Source organism: Phasianus colchicus, chromosome 6 (genome assembly GCF_987193195.1).
Source record: "Phasianus colchicus chromosome 6, bPhaCol1.hap1.1, whole genome shotgun sequence".
Lineage (NCBI taxonomy): Eukaryota > Metazoa > Chordata > Aves > Galliformes > Phasianidae > Phasianus > Phasianus colchicus.
In genome coordinates, this window is record NC_143441.1 from 15,561,751 (window position 1) to 15,577,344 (window position 15,594).

Here is a 15,594-nt window from a genome sequence, read left to right on the forward strand (position 1 = left end):
GGAGACAAAATGTAGAAATCCTGGAAGAGATACTGCTGTGTGGAAGGAAAAATCTGTGACTGGTACTGACCAGGTGAAGGGAATGATTTGCAGCAAGGAATGGTGGTAGAAATCATAGGCTTAGAAAAGAAACATGTAGGAAATGGAGGCAAGCTCAAATGGAGACGTTACATCAGCAGCATAAGTTAAAGTTGGCCCACAGATGCAGTATGTTGTACTCAGGCCTCACTGATTAGCTGTGGGAGACCTTTGCACCATGCTACTTTAATTCTGTTTGTGTGCTGTACAGACAAATACATAAATTTTGAGTCAGAAGATCATTAGGCAAACCAATTCCCTGTGTATAGTATAAGTGATATAATTTTGTCCAGAGATTTCTGAAACAAACTCTGTTCTAAACTAAACCCTGTTCTGAACTAAAACATTGATTTGGAAGACTTCTGAGGTTTCTTGGCTTGTGCATTATAGTCACAGCATGATAGCTTTCTGCTGACAAGGCAAAGGTTGATTCCAGACCAGGTGACTGAATAGCAGGGAATTTTTCCCACACATACTAACTACCAATATTTTTTTCCCCCAGGTATTTTTACTATCCAACAAAGAACTATCCAGCTAAAGAAGAGAACTCATAATTCTGATCAAAAGGTTCAGAACTGCCTGTATTTCAGCTGATGCTTCTGATTACTGAAGAGGAAAATCAAACATCAACCTGAAGAGATTTCAGTGTTGAAAGTCTTCAAGAAACCTCATGATTTTTGAGAATTATACTTGTAACTTTAGCTTTGTTTACAGCATAAGCACTTTATAAGGAACACTGGGAAAAATGCTTCCAGGTTTATACATTAGAAGAAAAGCACAACTCCCAGAAGTACATATCTCCTGTTTTTATATACTTTTTAAAAATAGTTGTTGCATAGTTTCTGGAATACTAATTCAAAGCCTGTAGCCTTATTCATGTCCATTTATGTCTTCTATGGAAAGAAAAAAAGCTTTCTAATATCACTAGACAGAAAATATATGCATGAGAATTAAGAACAGATTACACATCATCAGTGTGATTTTAATATTTAGAATTCTTTTCTGCTTACAATTGGATAGAGGCAAATTCTAATGCCAGTATGACATGTTAATAGTCATTTGCAGCTGGCATAGCAACTGAATGGACTGTTATTTTTAAAAATGTTGTTTTTAATGCTGTTTGAAACTGTGTTTATTATATGTCAGTCTTTAGGCATATTTTGTATGGATACATTTTATATATACATTCAATTATTAACAGACTAAATTAAATACATGCTTTGCTGCTAATCAAAACAGTAGTATTTAAAAGCACTTTGAGAATTTCAACATTTATTCACTATACATTAAATGGGATAAAAATATCTCACTGCAGTAGTGGAAAAAACTTTGTTGTTGTTGTTGTTGCTGTCTACAGTTAAGTAAAGAATGCTATAAAGTAGAAATGCTTTTCTCTGCAGTGGCAATCGTAACTGTTGAAAATAACCAGAAGACACTTGGTGACTTAGTTCTGCTAGCTCTGTTGAAAATGGTTAACATTATATTCATCATATAACAATCAGTGAGTAGTTAAATACAGAGGGATGTTCTGCACTCTAACAGGGTGCAATGTCGTCCCCTGTCCATCCTGTTCCAGTGTTTGTTTATAACTATAAATTGCTAACTAGCATTAATTTCCTATCAATTCAAGAGCATTATTTCACCTATAATGAATGACTTCGACATTCCAAATCGTGAAGCTTAGAAAAATGAATCTCTTTTCATATACATGATGTGTAGAAAGTCATCAGGTGCTGTCTTTCCGCTTACCTAATAGTATAGTTGTGATAGCAAAGGTATATTAATGGCTGCTTTAGAAGTAAAATTAAAAAGGCAAAGTTGGTCATGACATATTCTATGATGAAGATATAGATAAAAGTGTTCTGAAGAAGGAAAACAGCATATGCAGGTCCTTGTGGAATGGTTAATGTAAAGGAGAAAAAACTGTTTTGTCTTCAGTCAAATATTCTCATTTTAGTACTTAACCACCATTGCATGTCCTTTAATTATCTCCTACTTTCTTTTCTCCCTGTAGCTACTGCCACAGCTTATTCTAATCTTTTTTTATGAGTGTATCTCCTTATGCCTGTCTGAAGGAGAGTGCCACCTAACAGTGATTGATGGTGACAGTGTGACATGCCTACTACTTTATCACCACGTCTTACTGAATACAGACCTCAACATTAAATTATATTCTTTTAAGTGTACTTTTAGCCACTAACTTTTATATGTCATCTGTTTTAATGACAAAAATTAAACATTGTATATGCTGTATCTAGGCCAAAATGAAAATGAATGTTTTTAGTCTGGGTATCTTCAAAAACAGTCATTTTCTCCCTGGCAAACCTGAAGATAGCCATGGTATAATTTCCCCTGTTTTTCTTTATGTATCTTGAGAAAGCTAAGGCAAACTCTTTCATATTTTGATGTAAGAAAGTACTTGGATGTTTTGCCTGACCAAGACGTACAAGATACCGCCAGTTAGAGTTTTCAAAATAATTTTATTTGCTGTAGATGGTGCACTTCAAGCAACGTTACCATTAAAACGTATGAAAATTTTAAACTGTCAGAATGCAATGAATGCACTAGAAATTCTCTGGATCTTATTCCAAGAATGCTTTGAATTAGAATTGTTAAATTTTTGTCAGCATATGTGTGGTATTATAGCATTCATTCATACTTTATGAAATAATTTGTCTTTAGAAACAGAATGACTCCCATTTATTTTTTTAAATATATTTGGAGTGCTGTTAACTTTGAAGCACATTTGTGTTCATTTTTAACTGTTAAAGATGAAGTACTAGATAGTGGTCAGAAGAACAGAAGCTTCTTCCAAGTAACTACAAGATTGGATGTGGATGTGTGGTGTAGACGCTGGGCCTGCTGTGACAAATGAAAGCAGAGAAACATTGGTCTTCTCTATTCCTTCTGTGGAGTTCACTGGGATATATTTTTTTCCCCTGGTTGCAACTGAATTGATGTTCTGGCTACCATAGAAAAGAGCTGATTTTTTTACTTCAACATTTCTGTGCTCTTTGAATTATCTAACTTTGTCTCATTCCAATTATTGGAGATGGTTCGGGATATACATCTAACCAGAGTGAGATTAAGACAAAAGCAGGGTCAAATGTTGTCCAATTGGTTTATTACAAATTTTAAGCAGTTAAGGAATGATGGGAAGGTGGGGAGATTAGAAATGGTAAAGAGAGAAATTCTAGCAAGTGGGTCACCAACATGGGTCCAGTGGTGCCATGTTGGTCTGCAGTGAGCTGCATGTCAGTCAGCAACATTTTGTTGACCTGTATGTCTGCAAGTTTCTTGGAGGGGGTACCCATTCTACTTCTGAACTCTTCAGGTTTTTATCCTCTTTGTTCTGCTCTTGTGCACCTCTGGTTGCTCGGGGCAGCAGCTCATGATCCCCACACTGGGTCTGCAGTGATCATGCAGCAATCATGTGTCTGCCACCTGGCAGGCTGTTGGGCACACGTACAGACTGCATGGTAGTAATTTTCTCCAAAACAACCCTAGAAGTCAGCCTGACCTGCAAACATCAGCCGAGAATCAATTCTTTCTGGTCACTCAACCACACGATTTCCTCTTTCCGGCTTGATCATGGTCTCAGGTGGGTGTCACTGAACAGTCTTTGAGACAAGAATGCTTTCTCCCAGCTTCTCACAAACCTACAGCTATTAACCACTCTTTGACCTTGTGCTGTTATTGATTTTAAAACAAACAGTTTGGACAAATTGGTGTGATGATAAGGAAAATGGCTGCATTAAAATGGTAGTCTGTTAGTATAATGCACCTCAGTTGACCCTGTGTATCACTGTGCATACCACCAATACAATCAAGGGTCAGTGTTGCTAAATGAACACATATGGATATTATATTGCTCTGAATAGTGCTGAAATGAGTCATTTGATTGCTTCCAAACTGGAAATGTAGTTTTATTAAAAATGAGTATTCATGAAGAACTATAGAAGTAATTTAGTGATGGTAAATACAAAGAACACTGCCTATTTTGGCTAGTTGGTGAATTCTTATCCTCTTATGACAGTTTCTTATAAATAAGAATTTACAGATATTGTTTGGGCATAATTTTGTGAAAATGAAATCATTAGATTTAAACCATATATACATTGCAAATGAGATTTTCTTAGTACATTGTATTTGTGATGTAATGCTACCTGCAGTTCAGAGAATTTTTATTCATCTTGATCTCTCTTTAAGGCCCTTAAAATAATACACATGGGATGCGTGTCACTAAATTCTAACCCATCTATCTCTAATACTGGAACTTTTGTTTTAGCTTGAAAACAACAACAAAAAAAAGGACAATTAACTGCCAAAGAAATTTATTTGTGTTAACTATTAATTATTTAATGGCTTTAATAAATAGATGTTTTCTGCTGATAATCAGGGCACGTTGTATTTTATGTCATTTGTGAATCAGCAAGAGCAGTTCTGCCATGAATAATTTCTGTATGGCTAAATTCTGTATAGAAAATACATATACAGCATATTTAGGGAAAGACAAAAACAAATGCACATTGCCCAGTATCAGAAAAAATTGAGAATGTGACTTACAGCTCCCAAGTTCCAAACCAATGCATAACTTGTATCCTTCAAGGTGTGTATCTTTTATTTTCTTGTATGCTTGTAATCTTTAATGTGACCTGTGCAAAAATGAGAAAAAACAGGTGTAGCTGTAATTATTTAACTACTTGAAAAATTCTCCATGAGTCTTGCTGCTAACAGTGTTGAAGGCACTGTACTAACTGTACACAGCTAACTTTTGATTATTTGTGAGTTAATCTAAACTGTGGCTCTCACAGGCATTTCCTTCCATTTTCTTGGCTGCAGTGAAGTACCTGAGATTATGTAGTGTTCTGCTTTCTATTGTTCATGCTTTTGCTTACTTTTTATAGTCATCTAATTGCAAATTCATTCTCAGGAGAATGCACTCTCAGAATGTCATGCAGCCTGATTCACGTATCTTTTGCTCTATCTGACTCATTTCTCAGTCCTCTGTCATATTCCTGAATAATCAAATGTTGACAGTAGATAAAATAATGAGTTTTATTCCATATGGGAATTCCTGGTAACAGTCACAAATAACATATGTAAAAGATTGTATTTCTTATAGTCACTGTAACTTACAGAACTGCTGCCTCATTATTGGTATTTCATATCAAGAACTTTGGCAACTAGCTCATGGACTAGAATTATGCTAATTAAAGAAGAAAGGCCAACCACACGTATTGTTAAAACCAAGAAAGCTCTTTGTGTTTACTTTCTGAAACTCAATAATATGCACACTTCTAGCATGTCTGTAATTTGTGGGAAATTCTAACCTGCTTTTGGGAAGAACTGGCAATTAGGAATCTCAGGAGAGGTGAAAGGAGAAAAGCACTTGAGAATTTTTGTTTTGACTGTATGAAGTAGCCATGAATTTGCATTTAAATTCTTCAGATCTGAAAGTTACGTTGTTCAATTTGACTACAAAGACAACAGCAATTGGAAAAGAAAAGTCTTCTGAGTCATTTCATTTCTTAACTTTGAAGGAAGCTTAATTACACAAATCCTCTTTATTCAGCTGTTCTCAACAGTAGATGGTGAGGTTCACAAGAAACGACACATTTAAAAATATTTGACATCTGAGTCCTCAAATTCCCTATGAAACTGAAAACTTGCATCTATTAGAATTTTGATTCCTTGATTAAACAAAACTGCCATGTTTTGCCCTAATCTTTTCCTACTTTCAAAACAGCTCCAGTGTGTTTTTAATTTCATCAACTACAACACATTCCTTGACTTATTCCGTAACTGGACTTACTCAGTTTTGCTCAGAACTTTGATGTATCATAGCTACAGTGTTATCTTTTGTCTGCCTCCATCTCCGTTTGTACACTACACAAATATAGATGATGGGAGTTTGTCTCAGCAATGAAATTGGTAGTGTGTACGCTCAAGATCTTGCTTATGGAAAGAGACAGTAGAACATTTTTATATGTTTGTGTAGAGATATGTATATATGTAGGGAGAGAGCACCATTATTTTTTTTATTTGTATAGCTTAAATCTTAGCAATCTAACTCTAGAATCATTGTTAATCTAAAGCTGGTACAGAAAAAAAATAATGAAAGAATAAGAATTCAGTTAAAACTGCTTTGCAAATATTTCCTGTCTTCTCATTTTGAGGGGGTTCTGCCACCCTTTCACTGCTCCTGTGTTTCCTAGGGTCAGTGGTTTAATTCTGTTGGGGATGTTACTACGAGTTGTCAACATCTGAGCCCCATGCCAGGAGGAACGTGATATTCATATTGATGGCTCCTTCCTCCTCATTCTAGGACTCACCACTAACAGGCTTTTATACCTTTGCCGTTTCTTCATTATAAATGAATTATTGATCAAATGAGTGAAACACACCTGGTCAGTTAAAGAAGTCATGGGTACACTAAGTAAAATAAAGCTGTAAGCAGACCAAGATGTGTTCAGACCAAGCAAGCCTGATAAGCCCTGCAAATTCAATGTCAAACTTGTGGCCTGTAATTAGAAATGGTACTACTGTATTTTGGAATGATAGGATTACAGCTTTTTGAAATTCACTGATGTTTGCCTATGTAGCCTATATGCTGCTCTTAATGCACCCAGAAGGTTTTTAACATGCTAGCAATATTCCTGTGCATCTGAAAGGAAGGCCATGTTACAAAAGTGTGGTCAGTAGGGTCTGGCTGATGCATGATCAGCAATATTCGTTTGAAAAGAGGCAGTGTTTTAGAACTTGCCAAAATGTGCATTGCTGTTTCTGACCGTGACTATGTGGCTGAACAAGTGGGGAGCTAGTTTTCTTTCAGAGCAGCAAACTGCTATGGTAGAATAAAAAAGAAAAAGCTAAAAACAGATCTATTGTGCAGGCCAGAAAATGATCCTCTTTGCCAAATAAGTGATCTGAATACTGAGGATTTGATGCCTGTGTATCTGGTGCAGCCTGCACTGCAATGTTAACAGATGGGAAGAGAGCACTGTCTTTGTGAACTGAACAGAACACAACCTTCCACTGCTGTCTTGCAGCCATCCACTGGGCATCTGGGCTCTTTCACAGTGGGACTCTCTAATAAACAATTCAACTTCTAGCCGCTGAAAAGTGCATGGTGATTATGAAGAAATATTATCGGAGGGCAGTAAGCCAGACAAACTACTCTTCAAGCCTACTTACACTTCTTATCTTTTCTACCTGTCCTCAGGCAACATAGGGATGAGATGGCCTACAGGATACCTTTCTAACTGAATTTCTTCAACAGTGTAACACATATTTGTTCTACAAATTCAGCTCTATAAATTCACTAAAATGATGCATACAATTTACCTCATTTAGAAAGATTTTTTAAAATAATATTTTAATAAACAGTATCTGGAATCGGAGATTTTCATTTCTTTAAATTGATCATAATGATTCATTCTTTACTTCTCAGACAGGTCACGATACAACGGAATTGCACAGGATGACGAATGTTGGCACGCCATGTCAGCTTGATGTAGTGGGTCTAAGTGCTCTGGCCCAGAGCGGATGACACAGCATCTGCCTGCAGGGTTATGTATCTAGTATCTGTTGTGATTCATTTGTGGTCCAAATCCAGCAAGTAAAAATAAACTAGAGGGAGGGATGTGCCAAGCAGAATAAGGAATGACCAACTTTTCACTTCTCAGCAGTGTTGGTGGTATGAGCGGTCCTCTTGTGACGTCCTCTAGGAGCCAGCAGCACAATAAACCACAGAGATTTTTGTAAAGCTCTACAATGCAATGTTTTAGTCTTAAATTATGCTGTGCTGAAAGAATAATTTCTTCAATTACGTTTGTATTGCAGACAGTAGGCATAAAATAAATGAGGGAGGTGAAGCACTCTGTAACTAGAGACAGCTATTTTTAAAGATATTTTCAGTCAGTCTGAAATTAATGTCGACCTTTCTGTCGTCTTTCTTTGTCTGGGACAGACATTCCCCACGCTCCTTTACATACAGTTTGAATATCCTTTCAGTTTGAATGAGAACCCTGGCAGTCAGTTAGAACTTTACCTTCAGAGACCTGCCCATTTTCTGCAGAAAGAGCTTTTCCTGAGAGTTCATTGTTAATTGATGATACACTGAGTGTAATTTTGTATTGAATAATAACTATACAATGGATGGAAATAGATGTTATGATATGAAATAGTAATGGACAATGGTACTGTGTTCCTGTACAGGAAAATCAACAATGAACATATTTTCCTTGTCTTGCTCTTAGTTAAAATTGACTGATGAGAGATTTGCTGGTGGAAATCAGTGGGTATAGAATCTTTCTTTCTGTTAGGAAATTAATATTGTATCAGATTCACTAGGTGAAACTGAGGCTACTGGACAGAGCACAGTTGTTGGACAACTATTGAAAAGGTCCAGTAAATGCAAACAGCAATAACATATTGGCTGAAATCACTATACATAATGAAACATTCTTATTTCTAAATTGAGGAGATATGGATTTGAAAGCTGGAGTATCCAGTGGATATTCCAACGGAATCGGTTGAATGGTCATAGCCAGAGAGTTGTTGCCAACAGCTCTATGTGCAGGTGGAGGCCAGTCACAAGTGGTGTCCCCCATTGGTCTGTCATGGGACAGCTACTCCTCCACATCTTTATCAATTATACAGACAATGGGATTGAGTGTACTCTCAGCAAGTTTGTGAACAACACCAAGCTAAGTGGTGCAGTTGACACAACAGAAGGAAGGGATACCATCAAAAGGGAGCTGGACAGGCTTAAGAAGTAGGTCCATGTGAACTGAATGAGATTAAACAAGACAAGTGTAAGGTGTTGCACTTGAGTTGGGACAAGCTCAGATAGAAGTACAGACCAGGAGAAGAACTCATTGAGAGCAGCCTTGAGAAGGACCTGGAGATCCAGGTGATGAAAGGCTGGATACAAGCCAGCAATGTAATCTTGCAGCCTCTGAAGGTCAACTGCAGGGCTGCATCTGAAGAGTGGTGGGAGCAGTGGCAGCAGTGTGAAGGAGGGGATTACTGTCCTCTACTGTGTCCTCATGAAGCCTCATCTGGAGTACTGTGTCCAAGCCTGGGGCCACATGCACAGGAAGGGTGCCAAGCTGCAAGATCAGATTCAGAGGAGGGGCCATGAAGATGATCAGATGGTTGGAGCACCTCTCTTAAGAAGAAAGATTGAGGGGGCTGGGCTTGTTCAGCTTGGAGAAGAGAAAGCTTGGGGGACACCTCATTGCATCCTTCCAGTACTTGAAGGGAACTTATAAACAGGAGAGAGACACATTTTTACATGGGGAGATAGAGAGAGGTCAAGGGGGAACGGTTTTAAACTTAAAAGAAGATTTAGGTTAGCTGTTAGGCAGAAATTATTTACTTAAAGGGTGATGAGGTGCTGGCACAGGCTGCCCAGGGACACTGTGGTTACCCCACCCCTGGAGGTGTTCAAGGCCATATTGGATGGGGACCCTAAGCATCAACATCATCTAGTGGATGGCACCCCTGCCCATGACAGGGGGGTTGGAACTAAGTGATCTTTGAGCTCCCTTTCAACCCAAGCCATTCTATGATTTTGTAATTTTGAATGTCCGATCAGGCTATCTTTGTACAATTTCTTTTGTAGGGCAGGAGAGCTCCCCTACTCAGTAAGTACCAAAAAGAAAAGCCTTATTCTTACCAAGAATAGGAATGTATTATTCTCCTTTGTGCATTTTCTGGACCCTGTGGCCTTTGCCTTGGATCAAGCACTGAGGTCACACACAGTGAATGGGGATACGTTGCTCTAAAATCTAGGCATCGAGGGATTCTTACAGGAGAAGGATACTAGCAGTTTCTTCTTACAAACATAATTTAGAAAAATATGAAATACTTCTGCAGTGGTGAGCAAACACCCAGCATGCTGACACTACCCTAGCAGGTACTCAGGAGAGCTTGCTTTGTTGAAACTGCTGCTATAAAGGGATTTTGGAAGGCTTTTTTTTTTCTTTTCTTCTTAGAATTATTAATAATTGATAATGTCAATATAAATCCAAACTCTGCTCAGCTGTTGCGGTATCCGAGCTTTAATTCTCATTTTAAATCAATTTTTAATCTTTTATTTTTGTGATTATTCAACTTTTGTTTCTATTGTTTCATGTATTCCTGTGTTGCTTTTATCTGCTCACGAATAGAACAGAGAGCATACTTATATGTAGAGGAGAGATGCATTTCCTCAGGCCACTTTCCAAGGTTTGCTCTTTGAATTTGTGTATTTCTCTGTAGCTACACTGTTCTTTTATACATTACAGAAAGATCTAGTGGGTATTCTTAGTTCTTCAGACAAACATCCCTGACAACATGCTGAATCTTCTCTTTAATGAAGAGGGATTACCCATCATTTTAGAAGGTGTTCACCCTGTCTGCTCTCATTCCTATTTATTAAGAATGCATACTACAAATGCTCACTGCATTTGTGCATCGCATTCACATAAATGTGAAAAAATATGTAAATTGAAGGGTATCCTAAAGCATGTTTCACCATTATTTAAACCATAATCTGGTTTAAATATCCTTATCAATAGTGTCTAACACCCTGGAGCTTTGATTCATTTGAACGTTTATTTAAAAAAAAAAATTGGATTTGTTGGGTGCTTTACTATTCTTTTATATTTTAGGAAGTTTTTTACTATTTTTTTTCCATTCTGTTTTAGAAGAAGGTGAAGATTATTAATATCTTCACTGGAATGAATTGGAGGAGGAGGGAAGAAGACTAGGAATCATTATAAATGATTTGAAATTTCTTTGTGCAGCTGAGAACCCAGCAGTATCAATTCTGTTCAAATGGGACAAGACAACTGTATTTTTGTGGTATTTGGGAGAACCTGCTAGTAGCTTGCATTCCTGTACAACTTTTCATCTAAGGCTCTAAAGTGCTTTAAGCAATAATGAAGTAAATCTCAGCACCCAACAAAGTAAAGATTACGATCTGTGTTTTACAGATACAAAACTTATACGAGGTAGAGGAGCTAGAAATAACTTGGATTTTTTACCCATTCACCTGAACTGTGGTGGCAGTTTTTGTAGAGTGAAACACCTCGTATCATAGATTCTTGCAAATTGGATGTGAACCTATTTCACTCCAAGCCATAGGATTGGCTCTTGGTTCTTTGATTTGTATTGTAGCCATTGAATTATCTTTTTTTTTTTTTTTTTTTCCCTCTCAAAACACTTATAAGAATAAGTGAATTCTTATAACTACTCACTTGCTTGAAAATTTTTTTTAGCTTATTATATCCTAAGAAACTTTTTGATAGAGAAATTAGTATTGTGAGGAAAACATTAATAATCAAGATTTTTTTTTATTGGTGGTGATTTATTTTTATGAAACTGAAAACAATCAGCAAATGGACATAGAATTGTTACCATTTCAGAGTAAAAGAGAGAGAAATATTTCCCATGATCTGCTAAAGAATTGACTAAAGTAAGAATGTTATTTTTTTCCAAGTCAGTGTTTTTTAAGACAGAAGTAGAACAGCAAGGTAGTCACATCTGTATTGAAGACAACAAATTTAGTGTAATAACAAGACCTTTTGTATTTCTTTCTTGACTTCATCATTTAATTTTTTTTGTTATTGTGGCATTTTTTTGGTCGATTTCCCTTTTTTTCTCTCTCTTTTTTTTGGTGTATGTATGTGTGTGAAACTGTTAGAATTTTAGAGATATTACTGGAGGCACCTGAAAGCATTCAGCTCTGGTGATACTGTAGAAAAGCAAAGCACTCTGTGTGGTGCTGGAATGTACACAGGGTGCAGGTCTGCTGTCTTCTACCTGAGCTACTTGGAAAACCATTGGTACACTGCACTCATTTGCTCTTTCTGTTGACGAACTGTAAACTATTCATACTTGGAATCAGAAATTAGAAAATTCATGTCAGATTTTCTTTCACCCTTATTCTTCAGTGCATGACATGTGAAACAGGCAAGCAAAACTATCTCCAATTTCAGCCTCTCTTTTTGGCAATTCACAGTTACTGCATTATATTGTGTTTCTTGCACACATACTTCTGCTTTCTCATCTGACTGTACTTTTCCCTTTCAAGCTTCCTACCATTACTTTCAGATTGGTTATTTCTCAGCTTTTCAGTAAAAATCTTTGCATAATTCTTCCTAAATGTTTGGAATATTGTTTGTTTGGTTGAATTAGATGTATCGTACTTATGTTACAGACTCAAAGATCTGTTCTCTGTTAGCCAGAAAGACATTGGTGTTCCAAAACACTGTCAGATGGACTCAAAACCCTGCTAACATTTACACATATTAAAATTCAGGGTCATTACACACAGAATTTAAGGATGTAACTAAGTTTTATCGGTGCTTGGTGTAGATGAGCTTTTATTTATGCTTTCTAGAAATGTAAGTAGGGATATAAATGCTAACCTCCCAGTTGCTTTGGATTTTGTTTACTTGCTAATACTACTTGCTTGTACTAGTAGCAATGTCCTTTTAAGTGTTGACTTTCTACAAATATTTTCTAGCTTGTTAGTATGTTCCTCAGGTGCAAATGTAATTATGCCTTTTAAACACACATTTAGATTTTTGTTTTTTCCTTTTTTTTTTTTTTATTCCAGACAGTATAATTTGCTTCCTGCTTATTAGCTCCTTTATTTAATATTCTTTAGCCTGAAACATTCCATGACAAATGCGTTGAAAGTGAGTTTTAATATATTTCAGAGACTTAATAGGTATTAATAGAGCAACAATACTCCCACTAACAAGCAAAAACTGGATCTGTAGCTTTACATCTTAGAAATTAGTCAGTGTAGTGAGAGCAAACAGCACTGAGAGATCATTTGAACATTAAAGAAATTGTGATTGCAATCAGGACATCTGCCAAAACCATATTCGAAGACATAAAAGGTCTTCTAACACGCTCTTTTTGCTGCATGCATTTATACAACCCCTGATATCTTCATCTGTCAACACTTAATTGAATTAAGTATTTTAAAGTGTAGCCAGAAGGATAATTACAACAGGAATACCAGATAAAAATACAACAGAATACACTCACTCACTACAAGAAAGACATTGAGGCCCTGCATTGTTTTCAATGCAGACAAGCCAACAAAGCTGTGAGGGGTCTGAACCACAAGTCTTATGGGGAGTGGCTGTGAGAGCTGGGATTGTTTAGTCTGGAGAAGAGGAGGCTCAGGGGAAACCTCATTGGTCTCTACAACTGCCTGAAAGGTGACTGTGCTGGGGGTCAATCTCTTTTCCTGTATAACTGGTGATAGGATGAGAGGGAGTGGCCTCAAGTTACACTAGGGGAGATTTGGGTTGGCTACTGGAAGAAATGTTTTCCCAGAAAGAGTAGTGGTGTGTGGAATAGGCTGCTCATGGAGCTGGTGGAGTCACTGCACCTGGAGGTGTTTGAGAAACCTGTAGGTGTGGCAATAAGGACATGGTTAGTGGGCATGGTGGGGTGGATTGACTTGATGATCTTAGTGGTCTTTTCCAATCTTAATAATTCCGTGATTCTGTTATTTTTTGAATTCTCACAGATGATTGTGTTTAACCTTTTTTTTTTTTTTAATTTATTATTTTCCTGCCAGTTTCATGGATGAGCTTTCAATGAGCACGTCTAATGAGCTAAACACAGGTTTTGCCATGTGATAGATGGCAGCAGAGGGGCAGTCTGGCAGAATGATGTCTGACATGAAAGTGCATAAGAAGCAAAGGTAAGAATACCTCCACACCTGGTAAATAATATATAAAGAAAAAATAACACCTGTTGACCTTCATCAACTCTTGCTGAATATTTATGGAGATCAAACAGTGGATGTGAGCACAGTGAAGTAGTGGGTGGTGAAACACTATGAAACAATGGGTCACCTTTGCTGGTGCAGGCATTTGTTTACCAATGAAAAAAATGCACAACTTATGGTAGTGACTGTGTTGAAAATCAGTGCTGAGAATTTGCTCTATCAAGTAGTGTTACTGTGCTCTTTGTATCTGTTGTATTTTCCATGGAAATAAATAGGAGGTGTTACTTTCAGAGGAACTTATGTAGCAGTAACAGCAACAATATTTAGCTTTGCAGCTGTTCTGGCACAGTAGGATTGCTCATAAAACATAAGTGACTCTGGGAACTCGTAAACAATTTGTAATCTTTCATTAAATCAAAAATTGCTTAACAGTTTTGTACATAAACTCTAACAGAGTGGTTAATGTAAGAATATTTTTAATGCATTTTCTCTATTTCTTTTGTAGGAAATTGTCACACAGTTCTCAGTTCATGTAAGCATAGAGCCTATTTTACTGGTTGGGAGTTAGCTACAGATCATTGTAAGATTTATTAGGTCGTGGTCATTTCAAAGAAAACGAGCTTAAAATATGATCAGTGCTCTTAGGAACCCAGGAATTTGTATGAATACTGAAGCTCAGGAAGCTAAAGGCATATGAAAAGCAACGTCATATTAAACGCTTCAGAGTTCTTATGCCAAATGATTATTGATAAAATACTAAGATTGGAGCTCCAATTCATCAGATAAAATCACATTTGAGCAGTTATGGAGAAATAACCTGCTGTGGCAAGTTGAATCTAGAACTATGGTCATTAAGGGGCTGTTTGGGTCTAAACACCAATGATACAAGAAGTTGTGCAATGGAGATGAAAGGTGTATCAAGAGGTGTATGAAAGTACTTGTATTTAGTTGAGGAAACTAGCTGGGCAGCAGGGGTGGGAAAACAGTTAGATATTAAAGAGAATGGCATTGACCAGAGAACAGGTTGTCAGCACAGTATCTTGAGATAAACGATATGTGAGAAATGGAGAAATCAATCAGAAGAAGGAAAAGAACAAGCTAAGGCAGAGTAAATGGAAATGTAGCAAAAAGTGATGACATGAAACACGGCATAGAATTACAAGCTGCGGAAAGTGATCATAAGTAAACTCTGAAGTAGAGACACTACCCAACCAAGCAAGCATATCACCGTATTTGATATTCTGGATTTACAATATAACATAAAGTAAGAGATTGAACCATTTTTCTCTACTCTGAATTCTGCAGTTTTTAAGATGCGTAAGCAGAAGCCCTAAGAAAGTTAAGAAGCCCTGTCCAGAGGAATGCAATCCATCAAATGCTATTTTTGTACTTTTAAAATTTGTACATGTGTTCTGGAACAGTAAATAAATATTTTCTGGTTAGAAAATGCTAAAAATGATATGGGTAGATATTTTCAGAGTCAAGTTTTTGTAGTTTCATGACAAGAAGTGGAAAGAAAGGAGAAGTAAGACATTAAAAGCCTTCAAACCAAATAAGTTGATAGCAGCTGTGAAGAAAAACTGCACAGAAGATAAAATAGCATCACATACTAACATAAGGGCAGAGAAACTAAATATCTTTTTGGAGAGCTGTAAAGAAATCAGAAGCATCAGATATGAGTCCTCCAGCATTATTCTTACTAATGGTAATTATTACTCCTATTGCTGTTTAATATTTTTGAAGTTGTATGTTCATGCTACTGAGATGAG

At 36.8% G+C, this 15,594-nt stretch overlaps 1 protein-coding gene and 1 long non-coding RNA gene across 6 annotated transcripts in view; both read left to right on the forward strand.

Moving 5' to 3' along the window:
* Positions 1 to 4,395, forward strand: part of NEK10 (NIMA related kinase 10) — an 88,769-nt gene extending 84,374 nt beyond the window's left edge. For 3 of the 5 annotated variants that reach the window (XM_090142533.1, XM_090142537.1, XM_090142536.1), the window contains one exon: positions 581 to 1,415. In XM_090142533.1, the coding sequence (XP_089998659.1) occupies positions 581 to 632 (52 nt within the window). In that variant the 3' untranslated portion in view covers positions 633 to 1,415. Of the gene's footprint in view, positions 1 to 580; positions 1,416 to 2,092 lie in introns of those variants that run through there. The other 2 variants (XR_016467717.1, XM_090142538.1) reach the window with 2 other exon arrangements.
* An 8,929-nt stretch (positions 4,396 to 13,324) lies between these two features.
* On the forward strand, positions 13,325 to 15,202 carry LOC149917450 (uncharacterized). Its single transcript, XR_016467448.1, has 4 exons — positions 13,325 to 13,501; positions 13,673 to 13,798; positions 14,331 to 14,357; positions 15,131 to 15,202. It is a non-coding gene; the product is annotated as an uncharacterized LOC149917450 (long non-coding RNA).
* Positions 15,203 to 15,594: the final 392 nt, after the last annotated feature.